Here is an 11,724-nt window from a genome sequence, read left to right on the forward strand (position 1 = left end):
TCCTCAAGTTTCTTGCATTTTTTCTCCAGTTCTTCTAATTGTGCTTGTTTTTCTTCTCCTGTCTTTTTTCCAGTTGCTCTTTTTCCTGAAGAAGCTCTTGGTTTTTCTCCAGGGCTTCATCAAGCTGTACTTGCAGCTGCTGTTTCAGGTTGACAGCGTCTTGGAGTTTCGCATAGATCTCCAGACTAACAGCTTGCGCTTGTTGAAGCTGGCAGGACATTGTTCTTAACTCATGCCTGTTCTGCTTCTTTTCTGTCATCAGACTTGCAATGCGCTGCTTTGCTTGATTAAACATTATTCCCCAGCCCTCATTTATGTTATCCACGTTGGGCTGCTTCTGTTGGTTCACCAGCAGTTCCTTGTGTCTTTCTTCCAAGTCTTTATTTCGGCCTTCCAGTTCTCTGTATTCAGTGTCCAGTTGTTTCTTCTCATGAAGCACTTGTGCATTTCTGTGCAGTGCTTCATTAATCTTTACTTGCAAGACATCATTTTGTTTCTTCATGTTGAGAAGTTTGCATTCCATCTCTTTCTCCTTTATGTCCTGCTGTTTCTTCTCTTGAAGAAACTCTTGGTTTTCCTCCAGGGCTTCATCAAGCTGTACTTGCAGCTGCTGTTTCAAGTTGACAGCGTCTTGGAGTTTCCCATAGATCTCCCGATTAACAGCTTGTGCTTGTTGAAGCTGGCAGGACATTGTTCTTAACTCATGCCTGTTCTGCTTCTTTTCTGTCATCAGACTTGCAATGCGCTGCTTTGCTTGATTAAACATAATTCCCCAGCCCTCATTTATGTTATCCACGTTGGGCTGCTTCTGTTGGTTCACCAGCATTTCCTTGTGCCTTTCTTCCAAGTCTTTATTTCGGCCTTCCAGTTCTCTGTATTTAGTGTCCAGTTGTTTCTTCTCATGAAGCACTTGTGCATTTCTGTGCAGTGCTTCATTAATCTTTACTTGCAAGACATCATTTTGTTTCTTCATGTTGTGAAGTTTGCATTCCATCTCTTTCTCCTTTATGTCCTGCTGTTTCTTCTCTTGAAGAAGCTCTTGGTTTTTCTCCAGGGCTTCATCAAGCTGTACTTGCAGCTGCTGTTTCAAGTTGACAGCGTCTTGGAGTTTCGCATAGATCTCCAGATTAACAGCTTGCGCTTGTTGAAGCTGGCAGGACATTGTTCTTAACTCATGCCTGTTCTGCTTCTTTTCTGTCATCAGACTTGCAATGCGCTGCTTTGCTTGATTAAACATTATTCCCCAGCCCTCATTTATGTTATCCACGTTGGGCTGCTTCTGTTGGTTCACCAGCATTTCCTTGTGTCTTTCTTCCAAGTCTTTATTTCGGCCTTCCAGTTCTCTGTATTCAGTGTCCAGTTGTTTCTTCTCATGAAGCACTTGTGCATTTCTGTGCAGTGCTTCATTAATCTTTACTTGCAAGACATCATTTTGTTTCTTCATGTTGTGAAGTTTGCATTCCATCTCTTTCTCCTTTATGTCCTGCTGTTTCTTCTCTTGAAGAAGCTCTTGGTTTTCCTCCAGGGCTTCATCAAGCTGTACTTGCAGCTGCTGTTTCAAGTTGACAGCGTCATGGAGTTTCGCATAGATCTCCCGATTAACAGCTTGTGCTTGTTGAAGCTGGCAGGACATTGTTCTTAACTCATGCCTGTTCTGCTTCTTTTCTGTCATCAGACTTGCAATGCGCTGCTTTGCTTGATTAAACATTATTCCCCAGCCCTCATTTATGTTATCCACATTGGGCTGCTTCTGTTGGTTCACCAGCATTTCCTTGTGTCTTTCTTCCAAGTCTTTATTTCGGCCTTCCACTTCTCTGTATTTAGTGTCCAGTTGTTTCTTCTCATGAAGCACTTGTGCATTTCTGTGCAGTGCTTCATTAATCTTTACTTGCAAGACATCATTTTGTTTCTTCATGTTGTGAAGTTTGCATTCCATCTCTTTCTCCTTTATGTCCTGCTGTTTCTTCTCTTGAAGAAGCTCTTGGTTTTCCTCCAGGGCTTCATCAAGCTGTACTTGCAGCTGCTGTTTCAAGTTGACAGCGTCTTGGAGTTTCGCATAGATCTCCAGATTAACAGCTTGCGCTTGTTGAAGCTGGCAGGACATTGTTCTTAACTCATGCCTGTTCTGCTTCTTTTCTGTCATCAGGCTTGCAATGCGCTGCTTTGCTTGATTAAACATTATTCCCCAGCCCTCATTTATGTTATCCACGTTGGGCTGCTTCTGTTGGTTCATGAGACTTTCCTTGTGCCTTTCTTCCAAGTCTTTATTTCGGGCCTCCAGTTCTCTGTATTTAGTGTCCAATTGTTTATTCTCATGAACCATTTCTGCATTTCTGTGCAGTGCTTCATTAAGCTTTACTTGCAAGACTTGTTGGTTCTTGACAAACCCATTGTGCCTTTCTTCCAGCTGTTTATTATGGGTCTCCATTTGTCTGCACTGCTCTTCAAGTTGAATCTTCTCTACTTGGATTTGTTTAATCCTGTCCTCCAAATTTTGGTTTACCTGCCTACTTTCAGCTGATGGGGAATTTGGCTGTGCACCCTCGAGAGGACAGCCAGCGTAAGCTTGTTGTTTTTTGCTGTGTTTTCTTTCAGACATGTTGTAGTCTTGATAAAATGACTGTTTCAAAATGTTTCTAAGGCGTACGTTTGAATGCTGCGAACACGAGTGCTGCGAATAAACTGACTAAATGTTTAGGATTCGCACCCCTATTTAAGGCTTTCAGATCAAAGGCATATTGATACTTTGATGACATCATACTTTGATCGTAGTATGATGTCATAGGAATTAGGCTGTCACATGACATAATTGAATGAGGATTCTTTTTTTTTAGGTGAGTCAAGTTTTATTCTGTTATTTTTAGCTTTTAGCTTCTATTTTTCTCATTTTTAACATTTATATTTTTAAAATTGTTCAACTTTATTCAACAAAAATTTCCCATGTATTTCAGTGGAAAGACCCTTCAAATTCTCATTCAACTTACTCCTCTTTAAACTCTTACCACTTCCACATACATTGACATAGAGCCACCATTCAAACTTTAAAACGAAGCCAAAACATTCAACTATTCAACTTGCATTTATGTTTTCAATATCTATTATACTTTTTCTTCAGTTCCAGTTTAAATGTCATCCTTTTTTTTATAGTTTATAATGGGTGTGTATGGGACGGAATGTTGGCGCTAGAGTGAGACAGCTCAACTGCCAGAGTGAGAGGAGGGGGGGAATTAATCTTAAAATCTTTTCTTAAAACTGCTGCTGTGTCCACAATGTTCGCTCTACAGCCATCATTTTACTCTCAAAACGTAGCCATCGCTGTCTTCTTTCATCCAATGTGTGTATTATTGTAATAGGTGTTATGGTTCTTTCATAAATGTCACCAATGCACAGCCTCCTCCCTCCAACTCTTCCATAGACTCCAATGTTAAAATGGCTCAGAAAGTTTGTTTGAAAATCAGAGGTACAGGCTGTCTTTACACTGTCACCATGTCTATATAATAAACTCCACAGGCATGAAAACTGAGAAATCAGTAGACTAGACATTGCTGGTGCTCACGGTGAAAGAATTTTGTCAATACGACTTGTACTTTTCATTTGGGAACGATTTGTTTTGGGCTGACTTTTCTGTTCATTTTAAGCAGCAGAAGTGATCATCATCATCATCATCATCAACTTTATTTATAAAGCACTTTAAAAACAACCACAGCTGACACAAAGTGCTGTACATTTGAACTGTAAAATAAAATTACATAAGATATAAGTAAAAACCAAATAAAATAAGAGTGAAATCATTAAATAACTACTTCAATTAAAAGAGAAACTAAGTCTCGCTGAGGTTAAAAGCCAAGGAATAAAAGTGGGTTTTAAGACGTGATTTAAAAGTGGACAGTGAAGGGGCCTCTCTAACGTGCATGGGCAAATTATTCCATAATTTTGGAGCCACAATAGAGAAGGCCCTGTCCCCTCTGAGCTTCCTCCTGGATCTCGGTACCTCCAGGAGCAGCTGGTCAGCTGACCTGAGAGACCGACAGGGTATGTGGGGATGAAGAAGCTCAGAGAGGTAAGGCGGGGCAAGACTATGAAGGCATTTAAAAACAAACATAAGAAGTTTAAAATTAACTCTAAAAGACACAGGCAGCCAGTGCAGAGAGGCGAGCACGGGGGTTATATGCTCTCTTTTTCGAGTTCCTGTTAGGAGTCGTGCAGCCGCATTTTGAACCAGCTGCAGACGTGAAAGCAATGACTGACTGACCCCCACATAAAGTGAGTTACAGTAGTCCAGGCGGGAAGAAATAAAAGCATGGATCACTGTTTCAAGATGCTGCCTCGAAAGAAAAGATTTTACTCTTGCCAGTCGCCTTAAATGATAAAAACTGGACTTCACCACTGCTCTGATTTGGTTGTCCAATTTAAAATCACTGTCCAACTTAAAACCAAGGTCAGTAACAACAGGTTTAAAATAGACTTCCAGGGATCCTAAAACAACAGAGGAGGACTCACAGGGACCACTGGGTCCAAACACCAACACTTCTGTTTTCTTTTCATTAGAATTTAAAAAGTTTAGAGCCAACCAAGCTTTAATTTCATCTAGACATGTCAAGAGAGGTTTTATGGAGATGCCATCCTTGTGTTTTAGTGGCAAATAAATTTGGCAGTCATCGGCATAACAATGAAATGAGATCCCATGCCTTCTAAGGATAGAACCCAGAGGCAATAGATACAGTGAAAAGAGCAGTGGCCCTAAAATTGAGCCCTGTGGGACGCCGCATGACAGAGGAGCAGAAGACGATTCGTAACCGAGAAGGCTGACAGAGAAAGTTCTATCTGACAAATAAGACCTAAACCAATTAAGTGCAGTTCCACCAATACCCACTACATCATGTAATCGAGAAATTAGAATATTGTGGTCTACGGTGTCAAAGGCAGCAGTTAGGTCAAGGGTTTGACAGGGTTTTGCCACAGATTAATAGTTTGTCAGTAGTTAGTATATGCCAACTAAGTAGAGCATTGTGATTGGCACACAGGTTTTTCAGATCTGGGCAGTTGGAGTCAGTTGATGACTTTAAAATCATCCTTTCTGACTGGATAATTAAAGCTCACAGCATCTACCTGTCTGTAGTTGATTTTCCCACATTTTGATTAACGTTTAACTAATCTAATCTCATTTAATGTCTCTGTTTATAGTCTGTATAGTTTATCTCCCCACTAACACACTTAAAGTAGTCTTAAAATGAAACCCACAAAACAGTTCAAGATGAAATACTTTTTATTTGCTCATGTAATGCCAGTTGCCGTGTTTTTCTGTATGTCACTCATTCGCTTATACTCGGGCAAAAAGTACCAATTTGTACACTAGTCTAGTGTATTTTTTCCCTCTATCTCTCTATGGTCGTGTCCAAATTCATGGGCTGCATCCTCCTGAGGCCGCATTTGTAGACCGATTACATCACAGCGACGCGCCGAAGGCTGTCCAAATTCGTAGACTCCTCCGAATGCAGCCGACAAATGCGTCCCCCTTTTCCCCAAATTTGAAGGATGGGTCGGGTGTGTCCTTCGTGGCCTACCATATCGCAGAATTCATAGCGCGGCCCAGCCAAACTCCAGTTTCCAATAATGGCGGCCGCTACTAAGTTTTAAAATTACTCTTACTAATCTTTCTGGGTCACAAAATAAACTTTTAACATATTTTCAGGTGAGAAAGTAGCTGTGCAAACATCAAATATCTGCTCGGTTTATCAAGATATCGCATATTTGCAAAAGTGCTTCGACGTTTTCGGAGCATCTGCTACCCACCAGCTCGATAACAAGCCGGGAGCTCGAGGGTCACTGAAGCTGCCGAGAACGGCACAACTCCCGGCACATCATTTTCAGATCACCGCGGAGTTTCGCTACTCAGGTTAAACGTAATATATAAGTCACTTAGACAACGTAAAAATGATATTGTTGGGCTTTTTTCAGTGTTTTATTTGTTCGTGAGTAAATCGGTTTGGCCGAGATTAAAGTTATTAGATTAGATAAAATAAAACTTTATTAATCCCCCGGGTGGGTTCCTCTGGGATTTTCACACAGCTGAATAAACGTCAAACAGAAAACTGATTAAACAGAAGTGTGAGACGGTCGAGAATTTACGCCAGTGTCCTGTTATATTTTAGATAGCAAGGAGCAGACGGCCGAGTTTACTAAACTCCCCCGAGACAGCGGTGACGCTAATCAGAAGGCTAGACCGTCCAATTTCCCCAGCCGTTTACTTCCGGCCTACCCGACCTTCTGAGGACCCGGCCCACGTAGACCGCGAAGGCCGGGTCCTCAGGAGGATGCAGCCCATGAATTTGGACACGACATATGTCTCTCACACACAGAGACCAACACACAGACATGTTCAATGCTCAAATTTCCAAGCACTACCTGAACGCCTCATCTGTTTTTAACCCATCACTGGACCAACTGTCGTCATTAGTGATGGTAAATTTGATTCTTTTTACTGAATCGAGTTTTAATGAGTCACTCACCAAAGTGACTCGGCTTTTTTGAATCATTTGATTCACTGAGTCAGTTGACCAGAGAGTGCAAAAAATGTACATTTTCACTCAAACTTAATTTGTTTCTCTTTTCATGTAAATCCTACTGCTAAGATGAATGATTCTAAAAGAAAACAACTATTTTATAGAGCAAAAACGAGCAAAAACATTTCTAAAATTAAGCAATTTCCTATCAAAATTGCTTAATAAACATTTATTTTATTTTATTTTATTAGTATTTTCCTTAAATGTGTTAAATATATATTTTCTCATCTAAATGTCCACTGAAATGTGAGCCTGGGGGCGGTAATGCGCCTTAACATTGGTTGCCAACCAAGAAGAAGAAGAAGCTGTTAGCCAGGAGGGAGGGGGCGAGTGAGTGAGTGAGTGATTCGTTTGCTCTATGATTCAGCACAGGAGGGAGGGGGTGAGTAGCTCAAATGTGCTGTTAGCATGTTAGCAGAGCGATGCTACTGTGAACGGAGGAGCTATTTTCTCGATGTGAGCTTCTACTCAGGGTTTTTTCTTCCAGTTCAGAGCAGAAATTTTTTTGTTACAATACTGGATGTTGTGTTTTTCTCCACAATTTTAATTATAAGCTAGATACATTGCTGCTAACAGCAACAGGGATGAGTCAGTGAGTCAGTTGGACTTGTGAATCATGATTCATGAGTCAGTAAAGTGATTCTCGAGTATTGAACGATTCGTTCATGATTCGCGCATCACTACGTCAGACTTAACAACCGGATAAGGAGCAAAGAGTCGGCTCTAAGAGCCGTCTTGTTTCGACCAACACATCACCAACAACCATGATGAAAAACGCTAATCGGCTTCCATCACCATCAGCTGATTAACATTGAGCTGCTGCAGTCAACACCATCAAACTAATTTAGTGTTTAATGTTATGTTATTTAATGCTTTTATTTTTAAATCTTTACCAGAGCTTAAAGACTGTAGATGTTCACACCTGTTGTTAGAAAACCAAGCTCACAGCAGTATTTTTTTATAACAGGAAATTTAATTTTTTATTGGTTACCGTGTTTATTACCACTTTTATCAGTAATGTACTTCCTATAAAATATAGATTTGATAAGTTACTGGTATATTGAAATCAGCTAGTGAACACATCGATCACTTTATTGAACTACACGCCTTACACTCTTGTGAACTCTGGTTACTAACAGCAGGTGTGAATGTTTGGAGTCCAAAACGCAGATAAAGATTAGAATAACAAGGCAATGTAAAATCAGTTTAATGCAGTTGACAGTAGCAGCTCAGATGGAAATCAGCCAATTGTGAGGGGAGCAGAGGACCAAAACTCTAAGAGTTGTGGGACAAGTGAAGAGAACACTGTTGGCATTATTGTTAGCATAAAAGATGGAAATTTAAATAAATGTTAAATTTTAAAATTGATCATTGCCTCCTGTGTCTAAATGAATATATATATATATATATATATATATATATATATATATATATATATATATATATATATATATATGAATACCAGTAAAAAAAAAATGAAGTAATGCACTCCTTTCAAGGATGCCCCAAAGACCATCACTTTTCAAAATAATAATAATAATAGTCAGTAATACAAATAATATGAAAGTTACTTACATGTCAAAGATGGTGTTTGTGATCTTGAAGAATCTAAACGTGATAAGGAAATGAAAGAAAGTGCGTGAGGAAAATAAATACAAACATTTTTGTTTTTTCCCAGGATAATTCAATATAAAAGATTCTCTTACTAAAAAAATGAACAGTGTAATTAAAAGTCTGAAAGGCACTGCATGTGTTTATATGGTAAACTGACTAATTCAAGCAGCAAACACTAGCAGTGCAAAAATGTATCTAACTAGCTGACAGACTTTAAAGTCACATGAATATATATCAAAATGGTGACTTGTGCCAGAACAAATGACTTGACAGACATAAATCCTAAATTTCCTTTAAGTAAAAAAATTGGTGACATAGTAATAAGTGGTCCCTAGTGGTTTTCAAATTATTACATGGCTTGTTAATTTTTTTTATTAAATTATTAAGAAGCCAGATGACTTCAAAACATTTACTAAATTACTATAAAGCACTATCCAAACTTCAAAACAAGTGCCAAAATCTCCAAATTAAAAGTACTCGCAAACTATAACAATTTGATTATACTTAAAAATATGCAAAAGCTAATTTAGTGGAATTTTTTACCTGCTCCAGAATACATTAAAAATGCACTATTTAATTGAAAAGAACAAAGTTTGTGTACTTTTAGAAAGGATTATTAGATATTTGGGGATACTAGCCATAAAGAGGGTCTCGTACATTTACGAGCATCAAATTTCCTGGATTTCATGGTTTCAAAGTTTAATAAGTCTTTGAACTTTGAACCCAAGCGCTTTGGGGTCCTTAGGGACTGAGTAAAGCGCTATACAAATGCAGGCCTTTTACCATTTTATCAGTGCATCCCTAGTTTTAGCACAGCCTACTAATTTACATAAATATGATACTATGTGACAATATTCAGTCAATAACAGTATGTAATGTTGGAACAAACCTAATAAACAAGTTAGATTGGAAGACTAAGACATGTTCTCCACCTTGTGGAGAAAAGAAGAAGTAGCTGCTTGAGACTTACCAACACTTCTTGTAGAATTTCTGTGGGAAGTAAAATATTCTGCAATGGACTGTGTGGTCTGCACAGTGGTGTACACACCAAGCACACACCCAACTAAACTGAACAGAGAGGCCATCCTCCACATCACCCTTAAGCTTACACGCTAAACAATAGTTATTTTGTAGAGTCATAAAGTCATCTCATCCAATAAATGCTGTAAATCATCACCAGAGCATAAATTATTAGTCTTAAACAGAATCATTATTAATATTGTGGACACCTTATGTATGTAATTGATGTGTGATTTAAACAATTTAGGGCCCAACACTGACCCCTGGGGGACACCAGAAGCATAACTTCCTTCTCTAATATATGAGCAAGAATTCATTTAACTTCACAAACTGGTGCCAGTCTCTTAAAAAAAACTCTGAAATTACTTTAAAACTCCTCATCTGATCTATTGTATCAAATTTGTTTCTGAAGTGTGTAAATAATCCAACCGCATATTGTTTTCGTTTTTTTGTCTATGGAGTCTAATAATGCTAGATGGAAATGCGGGCTGGTTCACTGGTTAAAAAGAAAATAAACCGCTTCGCACATGTCAGATACTGTTGGAGGAGAAATTGATTCATTTGCTGGAAGCACTAAAATAAAGTGAAGGTAAAATGAGGTCACATGACAAAAACTATTGGTCATCACAACATTTTTCAGCTGTCTAGTTTTATTACTAACATGTAAACAACATTAGAAGATTCATACCACAGTACATGCCATATTTTATCTGTAACTCTACAGGCACAAGGACCCAGCATCCTCTAAGTGGCCTGCTCAGCATGTGGCTATGGACTAGTGTACAGTATTTTTGCACACAGCAGTACATGTTTTGAGCAAGAAGTGAACATGGACAAACACTGGTGGACAATTTGCGCCTTGATTTTAGCATTTTGCGCATTAGCGCACTTTGACACTGTTCTTTCAGCGAGAGCTTGTTGCGAAATAACAGGCAAGTTTCTTTTGACTCAAATTTCTTCAACCCATTATCTGACTGCTTACGGATTCTTTTTGAAATGCGCGTGCTTGTTTGTTTAGCAACCAAATTGGTAACCACTCAAAATCATAACTCATGTCTCATTTGGCATGGCTGATCCGTAATGCTTTTCTGCTCTTTTCTTTTTCAAGTCTCAGCTGTCTAAAAGGTTTCTTCCAGTCAAAAGCCCCGTGTACCACACTCTCCCGTTCTATCTCTTTGTCTATACTGATTTTTCTTTTCTTTCAGTAAAGCCAGGAGTGTGTCCTCGCAGGCGCCTTGGCTACGGACGGTGTGCTGAATTTTGCTCTAATGACAGTGACTGCCCCGACAAGGAAAAGTGCTGCTCCAACGGATGTGGACATGAGTGCATGGCACCGTACGTAGGTGAGAGATCAACAAAGTAGAAAACACCCCCATATACATCTCAAGTGTTTAAAAGTATTTTGTAACTAATCATATTTTTTTTGACTTCGCTGTGATCAGTGAAGCCTGGCGGCTGTCCTCTGCCTGAGACCACCCCCATGTGTGCTGAGTACTGCTATCACGATGGTCAGTGTCCAGGAGATCAAAAGTGCTGCAGGACTACCTGTGGTCATGCATGCAGTGAGCCCTGCTAAGGAAGTCCATCATCTACATCTCTCCTTTTGTTTAAACGGACACATTTTTCCCACAAAGAAAAAGTGGCCTGTTTGCATTTATTCCTTGTTCTCTTTTTTACCATGTGTATTCTTACTTCAGTGTGAAAAACAGTATATCTGTTCCATTTCTAATTAAAGCTTTAGAGTATGATGCATTGTTTTTGTATGACCAATAAAAGTAGCCCAATCCTGTATAACCTTGCTATAAATGTGTTTTTAATAGATCCTGGAATTCACAAGCCTGTCGGGTTTTTTTGAGTCCGTTTCCCTGCAAAAACAAATGATGAAATGTAGCAAGAATGGAAAGTGTTTCCTGGCAGAACACAAAATGATTCAGACGGACAATGAAAACGTTCTTAGTTTTCAGCATTGTTGCACACTTGTGTCTCAAACTGTATTTTGCTGTTTGTTATTTAAAGAACATTTTAGTTTTTTATAAATTACTAGTTTGACCAAAGAAAGTTGCAACAATCAGTGACAAGTTCCTTTACTATATCATGTCCGAGGAGAAAACTTGCAGTTTGTAGCAGATCACATATGAACATCAAATTCTACATGTGGAAAGCTGCTTTTTGCTTTGTTTTTGTTCCACACTGTTGGCAAACACACAGGGGTAAGAATTGCTGACCTGTCAAATACAGAGAGACGTCTGTGTTTGTTCCTTCAGAGTCTGTCATCAGTGAGGCCAACTATGTTTACACAAAAATGTGGGCACTCAATGGGAAGTAATAATGTTCCAACTCCTGCTTAATTTAGAGTTGGGAACGTTCATGTCTAGTAATTTGAAAAATTATGTTAGGCAGTTTATTGAAAAGGCAGTGACAGTAATAACAATACAGAACATAGTCAAACATTCAAATGGAGCTCACTGTTTTACAGAAATATTTTTCTAGGAAGGAAAACAAACAAAAAATGTGTGTAAAAGGCTTA

At 38.9% G+C, this 11,724-nt stretch overlaps 1 protein-coding gene across 1 annotated transcript in view; it reads left to right on the plus strand.

Moving 5' to 3' along the window:
* LOC146495244 (uncharacterized) overlaps positions 1–10,991 on the plus strand; it is a 32,644-nt gene extending 21,653 nt beyond the window's left edge. The window contains exons 6-7 of the mRNA XM_085145727.1: positions 10,403–10,540; positions 10,640–10,991. Of these exons, the coding sequence (XP_085001853.1) occupies positions 10,403–10,540; positions 10,640–10,773 (272 nt within the window). The 3' untranslated portion in view covers positions 10,774–10,991. The remainder of the gene's footprint in view (positions 1–10,402; positions 10,541–10,639) is intronic.
* Positions 10,992–11,724: the final 733 nt, after the last annotated feature.

Source organism: Neolamprologus multifasciatus, chromosome 20, assembly GCF_963576455.1.
Source record: "Neolamprologus multifasciatus chromosome 20, fNeoMul1.2, whole genome shotgun sequence".
NCBI classification, from domain to species: Eukaryota; Metazoa; Chordata; class Actinopteri; order Cichliformes; family Cichlidae; genus Neolamprologus; species Neolamprologus multifasciatus.